Source organism: Pogona vitticeps, chromosome 1 (assembly GCF_051106095.1).
Source record: "Pogona vitticeps strain Pit_001003342236 chromosome 1, PviZW2.1, whole genome shotgun sequence".
Lineage (NCBI taxonomy): Eukaryota > Metazoa > Chordata > Lepidosauria > Squamata > Agamidae > Pogona > Pogona vitticeps.
Genome location: NC_135783.1, coordinates 352998089 through 353015108, shown reverse-complemented (window position 1 = coordinate 353015108; position 17020 = coordinate 352998089). Strand labels below are relative to the sequence as shown.

At 45.0% G+C, this 17020-nt stretch overlaps 1 protein-coding gene across 4 annotated transcripts in view; it reads left to right on the top strand.

Annotated features, from left to right (window-relative positions):
* The window catches only part of FERMT2 (FERM domain containing kindlin 2), a 122006-nt gene that overhangs the window by 13033 nt on the left and 91953 nt on the right, over positions 1-17020 (top strand). For all 4 annotated transcript variants that reach the window (XM_072986883.2, XM_072986884.2, XM_072986885.2 and 1 more), the window contains exon 3: positions 16188-16421. In XM_072986883.2, the coding sequence (XP_072842984.2) occupies positions 16188-16421 (234 nt within the window). The remainder of the gene's footprint in view (positions 1-16187; positions 16422-17020) is intronic.

The following is a 17020-nucleotide window of genomic DNA, read 5'->3' as shown; positions in this document are numbered from 1 at the left end:
GAGCTGAATTTGTAATGAACCATCTTTAAACAATTCTAACAAAAATAAAAACAGCATGATCCAAATTGCTAGTGGTTGCAGGTTTTCTATACAGAGCTGATGGATTGTAGCGAAGAACTATTTGGATTTTTTTTCTTGCTGTTATTTCTTAAACTTTCTCCCCTCACCGACTCTTCCTTTCCTATTCTTTTTTAAGGTGTGTCTTCAGTTGGGATCTGGAGGGCTGTCTATATGTTATGTACAGGGAGGTCTACTTACAAAGTCCTCACTTTCTCCAAATCCATCATGCCTTCTCACTTTGTTGTTGTTTAGTTGTGTCCGACTCTTTGTGACCCCATGGACCAGAGCACGCCAGGCCTTCCTGTCTTTGTCTCACTTACCTATTACAGTAGTGCCCTGCATGCGACGATAATCCATTCCGGGAAAATTGCTGTTTAGTGAAATCGTCGTCATGCGAAATCAGTTTCTCCATTGGAATGCATTGAAACCCGTTTAATGCGTTCCAATGGGGAAAATACCTCGTTGTCCAGCAAAGATCGCCCATAGGGAAGCCATTTTGCGAAGCGACGATCAGCTGTAAAAATGGCTGCCCTGCGAAACATGAGTCTAGAAAAGACAGGGCAGCCATTTTGTGGAGCCGGAAAAATCGTCGTCTTGTGAACAAATGGTTCGTGAAGCACGGACCTGATCAACGTAAAGCGAAAATCCCCCATTGGAATGACTGTTTTGTGAATTGCTATAGCAATCACAAAAAGTCATTGTAATGCGGATTCGTCATTCAGCGGGGTCCTCATCTTGCGAGTGTAAAATAAACAGTTTTCATTCTTGAATGGTGCACTGTAGTTTAGAATAGATGAAATGAAAATCCACCCTGTGGGTTTCTTAGACAGATCCTTTTGAAGGGAAACCAACTTTATGGTTAACAGGCAGCAAAATGTATTTTGGAAACAGAGGTTTCAATTCTGCAGTCATTTTTGTAGGGGCAAGCTTCATTAAATACAGTGTTGTTTCCATCTTGATAACTGTGGATAGGAGTGCACTGTCAGTATTCAGCCATGAGACTAAGGGAGTGATGGTTTAGCACTTTTTGCTATATAGGAACCTCCTCCTCATGTCCTCTGGCTATGTTGGACTGCATTTCCCAGTGCATCTGGAGGGCACCATATTTGAGTGGGCTGCTTATATTGCTGAGCTGAACACAGCAACATGTTGCTTGCTGAAAATGTCTAGAACTGCTCTTTATGGTGTGTTTGGTTTATATTTAATATGCAGTAATCTGTGATGTGGTGGCGCTGCTAAGGGACGTGGTGGCTCTGCGGGCTAAACCGCAGAACCCTTTGTGTGCTGCAGGGTCAGAAGACCAGCAGTCGTAAGGTCGAATCCACGCGACAGAGCGAGCTCCCATTGCTTTATCCCAGCTCCTCGCCAACCTAGCAGTTCAAAAGCATGTAAAATGCGAGTAGATAAATAGGTACCACCTCGGTGGGAAGGTAAACAGTGTTCCGTGTATAGCTGCGCTGGCCATGTGAAAACGAAACTGTCTTTGGACAAATGCTGGCTTTACCGCTTGGAAACGGGGATGAGTACCGCCCCCTAGAGTCAAACATGACTGATTAAAATGTCAAGGGGAACCTTTACCTTTATTAATCTGTCTACAGGCCATGGTTAAACTGCCTGGTATTCCTGTAATTTAACATACTGTATGTTTCCTGACATAAGCACACTCCATTAAACCTAATACCCTCCTCTTGGGAAGCAGAGGCCCAGTTTGTCAAAAGTTCAAGAGGAGGAACAAATGGGAGATGATAGTAAGCATACTTTTTAAATAAGGGGAATGACTATATGTGCTGAGTATCCATGAATGTCCTTTCCGAACAGGAAGTGACACACAATCCTTGGCAGTCTCCTTACAGAGTTGGCAGGATTTGTTGCAGAACAAATCTCTGTTGACCTGCCCTTGAGCAAAACAGAGCTCTTGTGCTATGCAATGCTCATAGCAGGTTGGATTCCCCCCCCCCAACATGCAGAGTGATTTTTAATAGCCCTGGTTAATTATGCCCTTTCATTGTGCTTTGAGGTACGATAGCAGTCCTAACACTTCGCAGTTAGGAAAGGGTGTTGCAAGCACTGTTGATGTCAGACTTAAATTTGCTTCAATTGCTGTCGATTAGACATGGGGAACTGAAACCCATTGGCAGAGGTGGCCGACCTGATTACCACCCACCTCAGAACCTGCCAGACTACTTACTGTGTGAGGCACGCGGCCAACATCATCTCCTCTGCCCCAGTCACGGCAGTATCCCAGGCACTGCAGCCTTGCCTCCCTGCTTGCTCAGCCACTCCATGGCTCAGCAGGGAGACTCGTCCTCCTGCCCCCGTGCCAGAGTGACCAGTGAGCAGGGAGGTGGTGCTTTTGCAGCTGGGCTACTGCTGCGATTGGGGCAAAGGAGAGGACACCAGCGCCGCATGTTGTGTGGCAAGTGGTCTGGCATGTTCTGGGGGTGGGGGTGGGGTAATCAGGTTGTCTACCTATGCCAGCAGGCTTTGCCTTCGTATACAGAGGTGAAGCCCCCATGTCTTCTGCAGATTCCTGTAGAAGATAAAAACGGTAGTTTCAGATCAGATGAATGGTCAGGTGAGCAATGCTTCCCTAGTGTGGAATATCCAAACTTTGCATTGTTTTTGGCTGTTCTAGGTTAGTATGTCATCACTAACATTCACTCTGACTCTGATTCAAGAGTAGTCTGAATCCAAGATAAAGACGGTAAAGAATTACTGTATATCGGTGAGAATTCCCACAGATACCACTTGCCCCTTATTGCCAGTTTGCATTTTGTGTTGCTTTCTTCTAAAGTGGACAGCACTGATTATTTCTTTTCCAGTGAAGTGCTTGTGCAGGATAGAAGATGTTTGTAGTATTCTTTGTATGTATCAGGGCAAACTATGTGATAGTTTAAGAATATAACTAGCATTGGTTTTTTTTTCTGTTGTTCCAGAGTAAAGTATGGTATTGGATCTGGTTCCATATAGTTACTTGAAAGCAAGAACAGAGGTGGCGCTATTTACCTTTTAAAAGTATTATTGGGGTTTGCCCTGAAAAATAGTATTGGGAAAGAACTAGTTATTGCAGTCTCCTTAGCAATTCTAATAACTCTGTCTTCTTGTACCACAGGAGGAAACATTTGGGTTATAGCTCAAATCAGTAGCATAGATCAGACTGTAACGTACTAGTTTCTGTGTCCAAAATATGATCAGCCTCCTGCCCTAAGTTTTCCTTTTAGTTTTCCAGCTTATTGTTAACTGGGAATTGTTGGCAGGATGCTGTGCACCCAAGAGCCAAACTGACATCCTACTCTAATTGTGTGCAGATGTGTGTCCTGATACCTTGAGAAGCGCATGGTGTGCCCCATGCTGCTTTGTAGGAAGTGTGGAGGAAAAGGCCAGCAGAAGCCACTGCACCAAGCACAAGCCTCCTAGGGAAGGAGTAAGTGGTTTCCTAGCTGGATCTACCATTCCTGCCCTAGCTTGTTTTCTTTTTAAAGCAACTTCATCACTTTGCTTGCTGAAATCAGTCTACTTGGAATCCAGGATCTGGATTTATTTAGCTGGAAAACCTGGGATTTGCTAGAAAGCTTTGTTAGCCTTATCCTGTCCAGGTTCCTTTCTTTACCAAAACAGAAAGTACCGTATTTTTTGCACCATAAGACGCACTTTTCCCCCTCCAAAAGGGGGGTAGAAAGTCTGTGCGTCTTATGGTGCGAAGGTGGTGACTTCGCCCCCACTGGCCCCGTGGGGAGGAGTGTCGCAAGGGTCCGAGGGAGCCTTCCAGGACCCTTGCGATGCTCCCCCACCCCCCCACGGGGCCAGCGCAGGCGAAATCGCCAGCTTCCAGTTGGGGGGAACGTCGCAAGGGTCCTGGAAGCTCACTCAGACCCTTGCGACGCTCCTCCCACCGGCAAAATCGCCAGTTTCTGGGAGTGTTTTGAGGCTTCCCAAGCCTCCAAACACTCCCAGAAGCTGGCGATTTTACCCCCCCTGGCCCCGTGGCGGGGGTGGGGGTAGCGTGGCAAGGGTCCAAGGGAGCCTCCCAGGACCCTTGCCAGGCTGCCCCCACCTCCCCACGGGGCCAGCCCTGGCGAAATCGCCAGGTTCTGGGAGTGTTTGGAGGCTTGGGGAGCCTCCAAACTCCCAGAAGCTGGCGATTTTACCCCCCTGGCCCCGTGGGGGGGTGGGGGTAGCGTGGCAGGGGTCCAAGGGAGCCTCCCAGGACCCTTGCCAGGCTGCCCCCCCCCACGGGGCCAGCCCTGGCGAAATCGCCAGGTTCTGGGAGTGTTTGGAGGCTTGGGGAGCCTCCAAACACTCCCAGAAGCTGGCGATTTTACCCCCCTGGCCCCGTGGGGGGGTGGGGGTAGCATGGCAGGGGTCCAAGGGAGCCTCCCAGGACCCTTGCCAGGCTGCCCCCACCCCCCCCCACGGGGCCAGCCCTGGCGAAATCGGCAGGTTCTGGGAGTGTTTGGAGGCTTGGGGAGCCTCCAAACACTCCCAGGAGCTGGCGATTTTACCCCCCCTGGCCCCGTGGGGGGGTGGGGGTAGCATGGCAAGGGTCCAAGGGAGCCTCCCAGGACCCTTGCCAGGCTGCCCCCACCTCCCCACGGGGCCAGCCCTGGCGGAATCGCCAGGTTCTGGGAGTGTTTGGAGGCTTGGGGAGCCTCCAAACACTCCCAGGAGCTGGCGATTTTACCCCCCCTGGCCCTGTGGGGGTGGTGGGGGTGGTGTGGCAAGGGTCCAAGGGAGCCTCCCAGGACCCTTGCCAGGCTGCCCGCACCCCGGCCACGGGGCCAGCCCTGGCGAAATCGCCAGCTCCCAGGACCTTTTGAGAGGCTGGAAAACTTCTCAAAAGGTCCTGGAAGGTCGCTATTTCACCCATGCTGGCCCCGTGGGGGTGGGAGTAGCGTGGCAAGGGTCTGGAAGGCCCCCTCAGACTCTTACCATGCTACCCCCCCCACGGGGCCAGCGCAGGCGAAATCGCCAGCTCCCAGGACCTTTTGAGAGGCTGGAAAGCTTCTCAAAAGGTCCTGGAAGGTCGCTATTTCGCCCATGCTGGCCCCGTGGGGGGGGTAGCGTGGCAAGGGTCCAGAAGGCCCCCTCGGACCCTTGCCACGCTACCCCCACCCCCCCACGGGTCCAGGGGGCCAAAATCGCCACCTTCTGGGGCTCTTTTGAAACTTCCCAAGCCTTAAAAGAGCCCAGAAGGTGGCGATTTTGCCCCCTCTGACCCCTGGGGGGGCAGGGTGAGTCTCTAAAGGGTCGTGGAACACACTCTAGGACCCTTTGGAGGCTCACCCTGCCCCCCCACCAGGCTAGAGGGGGCAAAATTGCCACCTTCTGGGGCTCTTCTGAAGCTTTCCAAACCTCAAAAGAGCCCCAGAAGGTGGTGATTTTGCCCCCTCTGGCCTTCAGGGGGTCTGGGTGAGCCTCCAAAGGGTCCTAGGTTGTGTTCCATAAGACAGACCTCTCCATAAGACTCACCAATTTTTAGGAGAAGAAAACAGATTTTTTTCCTGTTTTCTTCTCCTAAAAATTTGGTGCGTCTTATGGAGAGGTGCGTCTTATGGAGCGAAAAATACGGTATTTGTCTCCATAACTAGCTGGCATCGTTTTTCTGTTCTGATCAGAATCTTGGGGGGGGGGGAAATGTGGATGCTGTGAGAATGGCACAAGAAGCTTACACCCTTTGGTGCAATGTCTGTCATTCATTTGGTCATTTTGCAATCAGGGAAAGTGACCCTGCCAGGGAATGCAAGAGGCTTCCACGATTACCGTTACATGCAATAGCAGTTTCACAGCTAAGTAATCTTGGGTGGTTTTTCAACAAGATTCTGACTTCAGTCTTTAATGCACCATCATAGGAAGCCTGGCAGCTTCCGTGTATCTTCCCCCTTATTAGTCAGTGGAAAAGGTCGTGGCCAGGCTCCTTTTTGCTTCCTGTGGTCTTTCTCTGGCTTCCTGTTCCAATACCATTCCCTACTTCAGCTCATCAGCATTTTCTAGAAGTTGTTGTCATGATGCAGAATGTAATTATAAGTTGACGACTGGAACGGAAGTATTGTGTGTGTGTGTGTGTGTGTGTGTGTGTGTGTGTGTGTGTGTGTGTGTGTGTGTGTGTGTGTTCATGCGCGTGTCCACTTCAGTTCAGACATTCCCAGAAGTGCCAGATCCCCTGTATGCATAAACCTGACCCTTGCAAAGTTGCGTTAATAGAGACCCAACACACTCCAGTCTATTTCAGTCATGTGTGTCTGTGGCCTAGTTTTTCAGACTTTTGCCTTAGACTTTTTTCTATGCCTGCTACACACTGGATTGTCTGTTATGTGTAAACTATTCCATTCCCTATTCCAGACCGTGAATATTATGTGTTATTCCGCAGACACCTAGCCAGAAGAATTACATACCTGTGCAAATGTGAGTTACTGGGATAAACCTTCTAAGACATGTTGCTGTTAAGGTTAAAGGGGTTCCTTGAGCACATGTGTCCCAATACATGTGTAAATTCACACGTGTGTTTGGTGTTTTTTGTTTTGTTTTTGCAAAGGTGTGGAACTAAAAGAGAAGATCTTGACCTTATCATTAAATACTGGGTGAATTTTGCATTTTGGGCAATCAAGCAGGAATGCTCCAAACCCCTTGAGTCTGAGTCAAAGGAGAGGCTCTGAAGATAGGGCATGGCAGGATATTCCCACTGGAAATGACGAGACCTCTTGATAACCTGTGGAGCCAAGAGTTACAAAGATGATGAAAGGTCAAGGGAAAAGTGTCCCTTGGTAAACCTCCAGCCAAATCCCATGCAGACGTTCTTTATTGCCATATATGAAACTTTCCTAAGAAAATATTCTGCTTGTTTCTTTGTATACACTTTAAGATACAGTATATACAAATGGCTACATATACTTCCATACCAATTTGAGAGTAAGTGTTGCAGAGAAGTGCTGGGGAGAGACCAAAGTCTGTTTAAAAAAAAAGCAGCACTGTTCTGACTATTCAGATAGAGTAGAAGCCAGACAGTAATATTATCTACTGAAGCATTATCTACATTATCCTTACCATGGAAGAGAGAGAGAGAGAGAGAGAACGTTTTCTTTTATTTCCTTGTGATGGCTTTAACAGCCTATCTAGCACAAGATGATTGTGGACAAAGAGTGCCATTATTTATTTTATTTTATTTATTTTGTTTGATTTTTATACTGCCTATCTGGCAGCCAAGGCCACTCTGGGCAGTTTACAACAATATAAACAGCAACCATGACAGAATAACAAGATTTAGAAGAGCTATCAAATAAAATTTAAGAAATACACAACAAATAAGGAACACCGTAAAACATCATAAAATAAAATAAAATGGAGATAAAAGAGAATAAAAACAAAAATTAAAACATCAGAATTAAAGATATTGTCTTGGGTGTATTCCCCTTTCCTCAACCATCAGTTTCACTAATTTTCACCCATGTCAGGAGGTACTGTAACAGGGTGGAGAGAGAAAGCAGATGGCCACCCTGTACACCAGGGCTAACTAATGCCTGAAATGGATGCTGCTTTTAGCTCATTGAAATATTCATTATATAGTTTTCATAGGCCTCCAGTCTATTTTTCAAGTTCGGTGTAGGGGTTTGTTGGGTTTGTTTTTTTAAAAAATCAGAGTTAATTGTCACCTTTCTTACAGTTCTACCATTTGCTATGTTGATACCACTTTCTCCCTCCTACTTCAGCATTATTCCATACTTTGTCCTGAGTCAATATAATTAAGTAGCTGCTGTCAAACTCAAAGTCTAAATTGGTGGGTTCGGCTCTTTGGGCTCAGGTCAGTTCTAGGCGTGGATGTGTTTGTGCTCCTGAGGCAACAAGAATCTCTCCGTTGAAGTGGGAAGTAATAATGTGAGGCAAATGACCTGATCTACTGATGTTTGGGCAAACAAACAGTTGTGCCCATCTAAAGGGGAAAACAAATAGTGGCCATAAAGGGCAATCAGGTTTAGGAGGACAAGGCATTGCAGAGCCTGACGGGGGAAGGGGAACCGAAAAGTCCAGAGTTGATCCTGGGCAAAAATGTTGCCCTGTTAAAGTGAGATTCCAAGATGGAGTCTTCAGATGTGATGCATCAGCTTGAGGTATATCTGGTTTCACGGCAGGCCATGTAGTATGAGATGCTTTTTCCAATTTCAGTAAGCAAAGAGTTGCTGGTCACCTAGTACATTTTCCACTGCTTACATTCAGCTGGTAATGGCACTCACTGAGACAAGGCAAGGCAACTTCTCTGTCAGAAGAGCTAGAGATTAAATTTAGTTGACAAAGGAGGCGAAAGTATTGCCTTGCCTTGTAGCTAGAGGAAAATGGAATCTGCAGGTGAAGTCATCTTTCTTGATGACTGGGGTTCTCACCTGTTTTTTAGTGGACCAGTAATCACATTGCACATCCTGGGTTTTGTAAAATGGCAAAACAGCTCTTTCCTTCATTCTGTCAGAGAGACTGAGGAATAAATGCGATCTTCAGTGCTCCATAGGAGCAATGGGAATGTATATTAATGGGGGAGTGGGGTCATCCACGTGTATATATCTGCTAGCATACTCCCAAATATGCAGGAGCAATTGGTACTGAGCTACCTAAGCTTAAGATGGATTTCTGGATCTGGCCTTCAAATTCTCACCTTATGCACAAGGTGAGAGCAGCCTGCAGAGCAGTTGTCTCTTAAAAAGTACATATCCATGGGTGAGTCAGTTGAAAAACTCCAAAAGGAAGCAAAGATTTCCCAGCGTGTCTAAAATTAGACTTACCTAGACTTGCCAGGTTTTTTCTGTTCTGTGTGGGGCAGTTTCTAGCGGCTGTGGACAGAGTACAGTATTGAAGTGTTTGTGTATCCAAAGTCTGTATTGATTTTGTATGGCTTACCTTGGTCTTAGCTGTGCAAAGTGGTGGAGGTGCCCCAAGCCTGAACGTTAGATTGCTTCTGTTAGGAACTCTCATGTTCTCTAGACATTAAAGCACCACACAGCATTGCTGTTCAGGAAGTGATGTGCACTAGCCACGAGCCTGAACGCTGTATAATGCTAATCCAGGGGCTTAAACCAACTTTAGGCCAGATGCACTGCACAGTGATAAGTCTTGAACCCAGCACCCTTAAACCCTGGCCAAGTAAGTAAGAGTATCCCTATGTGTATTGTTTCGGAAAGGAATTTCAGGTCAGCTGGTTTATTATAACAGCTTCTCTCCATAGTGGCAGAATTCCCTAATAGGTAGAATCCTAGAACTGACTGACTGTTGTTGCTGTTATGCACTGTCAGGTCTCTTCAGACTTACAAGGGGACCCCATGAATGGGTGACCTCTGCCTTGCTTAGTTGCTAGAGGGAAATGGAATCCTCAGCTCTTGCAACATTCCTGTTCAGCTCTTGCAAACTCAGAGCTGTGGCTTCCCTTAGGGAGTCAATCCATCTCATATTTGGTCTTCCTCTTCTCCTGTCTTTTCCTGAAAATCTGGCCTTCTCCATGATATGACCAAAGCAGGACAGCCTCAGTTTAAGGCTTAAAGAGAGTACAAACTTGATTTGCTCTAGGCTAGGACCCACATGCTTGTCTTTCTGGCAGTCCAGGGTATCCATAAAGCTCTCCTCCAGCACCACTTTTCAAATGAATCAGTTTTTTCCTTGTCAGCTTTCTTCACTATCCAGCTTTCACATCTGCACCTAGTGATCGGGAATACCAAGAATGTGGATTATCTTGGATGATCTTGTTCCAGTGACATACCCTGACATTCGACAATCTTTTCTGATTCCTTCATTTCTGCTCTTATGAGTCTCAGTCACCTTCTGATTTCTCGTGCTGCAGTCTACATTTGGATTGATGATTGATCCAAGGTATACAAAATCTTGCGCAATTTCAGTTTCTTCATTTTCGATGTTAGCTTGGACAGGATGATACTTCAAAGGCCTGTGGGCTGCAAAGGAAGCGATACCTGAAAGGCTCTCTGAAAAACTGACTTTCTCTTATAGGGATTGTGCTCAAGGGCTTTGTGTTCCTATTGTCAGCAATTTAACTGCAAAACAGGGACTTCCCTCTTCTCCCTCCCCCACAACTATATCTATATCCATAATTTTATTTTCTCCTTCCTGATAAGTAATACTGCTTAATTTAAAATGACATTTTAAATTAGATGTCAGAACTAGAAAAATCTAAATGTTAGGGAGGAAGGACTCTTTTTCTCTTTTCTTCTCTTGTAGTTAGAACTACGGTAAATTGATATATATATAAAGATAGAGGGAAGATAAGATTTACCATCCACCCCTGTAATTTTAGTTGACCTACAGGGAAGCAGTGTGTCATGGATCGTAGTCTTTTAATTACGATACTGACATAATGTAGCCCTTGTGTCTCCTGTAGAAAATCTGCATCAGTTTTATAGGTTTCTGTGTTTTATATATCATGAAACTATATTATCTCAGTTTGATGAAGTTGTAAATTGAGTTGCATGTTCTGTCCAGGAGCACTAGTGGTGAAATCTTTGTCCAGTACATTGAAGTCTTATTATTGGTACCATGGCTGTGATAGACAACACTGGCCACGTCTGCTTAGCAGTTGATTCGGGGGAATGCGTTCTTTCTCTTGTATATGCCCTTTTCCTGAGCAAGTTATGTGGCCACTGATCAACATGTAACCTTGCAGGTTTGTTGCTAAGCCATCAGAGCTCTTTTCTGCCCCCTTATCAGCTGCTAAAATGTTTTGATTCTTTGCCAGGCCTTGTCTGGTGTTTGTACTGTAGTTCTTTGTAGCTGCAGATGAAGGCTTGCAAATTAATTTATTGGATCAGTGCAAAGACACGGTTGCTGATATCTTAGCCAGTAGTTAAAAGAGATCAGGAGCCAAGACATTGCCTTAGATTTCTTCCTGTAATCTTGATTTAGTATCCTTTAAGATCCTGCACCTCCCCATCTGCTTTTGGGGGCTGAGGAGGGACAGTCTCAAGCAAATTGGGGTGGGGGGTGCACAAAACATCAGGTGGAGGGAAGAATAGGGAGCCCATTTCTGCAAGAATGGATGTCATCAATTCATAATAGCATATAAATCTGTACTGTTGCTCTTGTTTGTAAGGCCTACATCTCTGTTTACTATGTATGTTAAATTGGGTTACATCAAAAGTAAAATCACCCTTTAGTGGAACTTACTCCCACTTCAGCGTGGACAACATAGCACTTAATGAGTGCCATCTAAGGAAAAGTAAATATTATCAATAGAAAATACACATGTTGTAGTAAGCAAAATGCAATGCTTTAGAACAGATATTAACAGACCTTCGGCGTATTGAAGCTACTTATCAGATGTCTAAACCGTAAACTCTTTACATTTCAGTGTGTGTTTAGTCGTTTAGTCGTGTCCGACTCTTCGTGACCCCATGGACCAGAGCACGCCAGGCCCTTCTGTCTTCTACTGCCTCCCGGAGTTGTGTCAGGTTCATGTTGGTTGCTTCGCAGACACTGTCCAGCCATCTCATCCTCGGTCGTCCCCTTCTCCTCTTGCCATCACACCTTCCTAACATCAAGGTTTTTTCCAAGGACTCTTTTCTTCTCATGCGATGACCAAAGTACTGGAGCCTCAGCTTCAGGATCTGTCCTTCCAGTGAGCACTCAGGGTTGATTTCCTTTAGAACTAATAGGTTTGTTCTCCTTGCAGTCCAGGGGATTCTCAAAAGCCTCCTCCAGCACCACAATTCAAAGGCATCAATTCTTCGGCGGTCTGCTTTCTTTATGGTCCAGCTCTCACTTCCATACATCACGACAGGAAAAACCATAGCTTTGACATTTCAGTAGGCTAATATAAATGGGAAAAGTTTTGTTTATTGTTGTCATGAAACTATTGAGATTCAAATCTTGCTAATGTGATGCAAATTAGGAGATGTAACACTAGAGCAGTGGTTCCAGGTTTTGGTTCTTCAGATGTTCTTACAGGACAGCTCTCAGAAATCCTGACCAGCACAGCTAGGGGTGAAGGCTTCTGGGAATTTTAGTCCAAGAACATCTGGAGCACCCATGCTTAGAGCCACCGCTCTAGAGAACTGTCTACTTTCCAACCACTCATGGTAGCCAGAAGGAGTCGCATAAATAATTTACAGTAATGAAGAGCACCAGCCTATTTGAATTATCAAGTCAAGCTTTATAACCATACTGAATTCTGCAATGCAGACAGGAACAATCATTATCTAATCTTACACCGTTTTCCAGGTCTTCACTTCTGTAGAGGAGTGTTATAGGTATAATCTGGATGAGCCATGGTTTAAGACCCAAAAAAGGGAGAAGAGTAGAGAATTCGCTTTGGAAAATGTTCACTCTTAAATCTTTTCATCACAGTTTGGAGTCTGTTTCGTTTCTGCACTGGGCCAGTATATACCAGAAGCTCAAACAAGTATTGTAGAACAGTTGGGAACCGTGCATTTAAAAATACTTCTTTTTCTACTATTTGTTAGTAGGCTTTTCTTGAAGGAGGTTGTGTCAAAGGCTGTGGCATTCTTGAGTCGACCACATGCATCTACCTCTCAGGCAGCTGAAGTGCTTAGCAATCCTGGAAGCTGCTTTCAGTGTCACGTCCACCCTTAGCATTTTTCAGAGAAGTGAAAGTTGGACCCAGAGTTCACTGTAATCCTGTGATGGATTTTTCTGAGAGCAGCCAAGGCTCATAGCAAGCTGCATGCTTTTCTATATTTGGTTTTGTTTAATTTGATGATTGAATGGTGCGCTGTTGAAAGTCATGGCTGCCACTCCTGTTTTCTAGCTGTTTTAAAGTGCTGGAATTGGCTTCTCTTTAAATAGTGAACAGGGAGTTTCATGATGCTCATTCTGTTCTAAAAGTCAACTATTGCTTGGCTTGGCTTGGCTTCCCACCCCATCCCCAGAAATTCAGATTATGATTTTCTCCAAAACAGGCCTCAGATTTTTCAAGTTGAGCAGCCCAGTCTTATGACCGTAACTTATCTGTTGTGGTATAAAGTTGTCTTTGTGACAACAGAAGTTGTTTCCTGTACTTGGGAGTGGGATGTGGAGGAGTCTTCCACCTTCTTAGCATGGAACTCTTACTGCAATGAGTGGGGGACTTTGTCATGCTTGCTCAGCTGATGAATAATCTTATAGTTTATAACTCATCACAGACAATGGAAAATCTGCTAGGCAAAGCCAAATTCGGCAATCTTCTTACATAAAATAAGGAAATAGAAATGATTATTTACACAACTCCACTTTGGTTGTTAACCAGAATAGGAGCCAGAAGCTGCGCATGGCACCAAAGCCTTGACCTCAAGCACTAGAAATGCTAGATAGGCAGCTTTTCATTGGTCAGATACCTGTGTATTTTCCCAACAACTTTTTGTAGCCATCATTAGAAGCTTTTCTTAATGAAATTCAAGTATCTCAAGAAGCTACTCCTCAGTTTCTTCCCCAGAATCATATCTATGTTCCTCTCTCATCATGTGCATGCTTAGCCTTGTTTATAGGATAGTGTTTCTCAGCATGTTTGGCATGTCATTATCTGTGCTCTTAGCGACACTGCAGCATTGTGAAATTTAGGCACACCTCTAAGTTTTATTTATTTGTGCAAAATTGTTTCAGTGGCAATATATTCGCGAAGGCTTTCATGGCCGGGATCTAATGGTTGTTCTGGGTTTTTCGGGCTCTTTGGCCGTGTTCTGAAGGTTGTTCTTCCTGACGTTTTGCCAGTCTCTGTGGCCAGCATCTTCAGAGGACAGCAACCTGTACTCTGGTTTCAGTGGCACTGTTCACCTCCAAAGGCCCATATTTACAAATATAACTTACAAAAGGTCGGTCGTAAGATTACATTCTGAAAGATGCAACACAAATTACACCCCTGGAAAGTGGGGTGGGTTTCTAATAAATTTAGTAAAGCACAGCAAAGTAAGGATAAGGAGGGAGTTAGCTGTTATCTTGTGCAGTTCCATAAATATGGGATCATCACTGGAAAGGCTTCTTGTTTACCAATTACTGTAGTATGCTCGGAATGCAATTACATTCCAAGAGGGTTCAGAAATTTCAGGTCATGTAAAATGCAGCTGGCTGCTTGATGACAGAACACCATGGCTAAAATCCTGTTGCTTAGTATAGTATGCCACCCTAACCAGGCCTATTGATTCATTGGATGTTTGTTGAGTCAGCTCCTCCATGCATTGAATCGAATAGGCCTACTCTAATTGTGATTTACTACACTGAAGTAGAAACTAGAGTAGGCCCATTTGAATCAATGGAATTTATGGGGGCATAGACTTGCCAAATCCTCACTGATTCATTGGAACTGCATTAGTGCCACTTACTACAATATGCAACAGGATTTCACACAACAGGAAAAACACATTGTGATACCTTCCTGAACCCAGGATGGCAGGCCCAAGTCCTTCACCATGGGCTCTGTCGGCTTAACAGCTGGGTTAACAGGTGCAGCTGATTTTACTGGAGTATTAAACAGATTGCCCTGCTTCTCCTCTATGACCCTTTCCTGATTCCCATTAGTCTTTTTTTCTTGGGCCCTGGTTAGGTTCACTAGACCCTGGTCTTTAATAGTCCACAGCAAGGGTTGAGTGGAGATCATTAGCCTCAGCAGTCAGGCCTTTTTTCAACAATGGCCAGTATTCCCAGATAGAAACTGGCCCTGCAGTCACAGCTGCTTCTTCCTTTCCCAAATCAGATGCACCAACTGCTGGTATTGACAGCAGCGCTTCTGGCTGGGAGTGGGATCCCCTGGTTGCAAATCAGAGGGGCATCCAAGCTGTCTCCTGCCTGGTCCTGGCACAGTGGTGTGTGACACTTGGTTCATCAGCTCCTGGACCCGAGTGAAAGTAGTCTATAGACCAGTTCAGAAGTCCCAGAGAGTAAAGAGCTCACTTACCTCTTCCTTCCCCAGGGCAAAGAAGATTGGCAGTTGTTCTTCCTGGGCTTCCAGCCACTCTCCCTCCTCTTCCTCTTCCTCCTCCTTTATTCCCCCCTTGCAACTGGTCCCACCTGCTTCCTCCTGCCTGCTAGCTGCCCCACCACCCCTCTCTGCTTTTGCAGTTTCTCTGACTGTCCCTCTTACATGCATACATGGGTTTTTCACCAGTTACACTGATTAGAAGTATATTTTGGGGTTCAGGTCTCAAAAGTCCTGCTGTTAATAGCTCCTTAAATATTTTAGGAATGCAAACATTAATTGAAGGACTGCCTTCACTGATACGATCCTTTCTGTACCTTAAAAATCAGCTTTACAGATTCTGCTTTGAAGCCTGCTGATGACATTGATCCATCTGAGAAGCTGGTGCATGGTGTATTAAGTTGCTCTGTCTACTTCAGGTAGTCTCACAGAACTATCTTGTGAGGATGTGGCCTTGAAGGAGCCTCAACATGTGTGTCTTGCTGGTATGTTTTCATACCATAGAATTGTAGTGCTTATGTCATTCCAGAGTCTTGCAAGAATAATTGTTTTATTGTATGGAATAAATTATGGTAAAGGAATGACTGGTGGCACTTAATTAGTTAGTCACAGAAGTAATAAAACTGGCTTCAGGAGACAGTTTTGGATCTGATTTTGAATCTGTTTGAATCTTGTTAATTTGTTTATCTATAGTTAATTGTTTGGGGAGTCTGGGGAGTAAAACAGTGATGAGAAAGAAAGACTAATAGTTGTCTTTCCTTCCTCCCTTCCTCCCACCCACCTACCCCCCTCCCACCCACCTACCCACCCACCCCAATAGTGCAGAAGCACTGTTCTGGGCAGTTAAAGCCAAAACATATATTAAGCAACAAATAGGCAATAAAATTAAAACTAACACCATAAAACCTAAATGGTGCCAGAGACAATATCCCAGGACTACCAGAACAGGGGGTGAACCATCAACCCCTGTCCATGTAAAAGGTCAAATCAATTTTTTAAATTTGCCTCCTAAACAACCACAGGGAGGGATCCAGACATAATTCCTCCAGAAGCTGATTCCATAAAGTCGGTGCCACTGCAAAGAGGCTCTACTTCCTGTGGATGACTTTCGGGCCTCCTTTGGAGTGGCTATGCAAAGGAGCCAAATACATCTACACATCTCTTGATTCTTGCTAAAGAGGAAGTCAACTGAAGTGTTTCCATGAGTCTAATTCCTAATCTTCTACCTTTTATTTTGCAGATGTCAAGAAAGATTGGTCTGACCATGCTCTGTGGTGGGAAAAGAAGAAGACCTGGCTCCTTAAAACTCACTGGACTTTGGATAAGTATGGAATACAGGCGGATGCAAGACTGCAGTTTACTCCTCAGCACAAACTGCTCCGGCTCCAGCTTCCCAACATGAAGTACGTGAAGGTGAAAGTCAATTTCTCCGATAGAGTCTTCAAAGCGGTATCGGACATCTGCAAGACCTTTAGTGAGTATCCACTGCTTTTGGAACTAAGTACGTGAGACAAGCCGCTGGTTTTAGCGGCTCTTGATACTTATTCTGCAACCCTAACAGCAATCTAAATCATCAGCCTTCTTACAAGGGTAGATTAGCCTCTCCGCTTGTGACATAATTATTCAACTTCCTAAAGAGTTTAAGGGAGAAAAAGGAAATAGCTTTCTGCTGTTGTAACTAGCAGAATGCTTGCCAAGTGGATGCATGTATGAAATCAAGGTGCTAGAAGCTTTCTTTGCCTCATCACACTTATTCTTGCCTTTTGGTTCTAGTCTGAGCTGTTTTGTAATATGTAGTTACTGTATTTACATTCATGTACGTATTACTTCTGTTTAATTTGAGGGGTTTATATTCAGTCATCTTTTGCCAGAGTGCTAACAGATGGGGATAACTTCTTTTACCTTGACAACTTCTTTTACACTCAGTTTGTAAGCTCCATCTTACTTTTCCAACCTTCTGTCTGCTTTCCACAGCTACCACACCTAGCCGGTTTTTCTCAGCTTCTTGTTTCTCCTCCAGTCTCCCAACGGATTATAGCATCTGTGTCTGATGAAGAAGGCACAACACTCCAA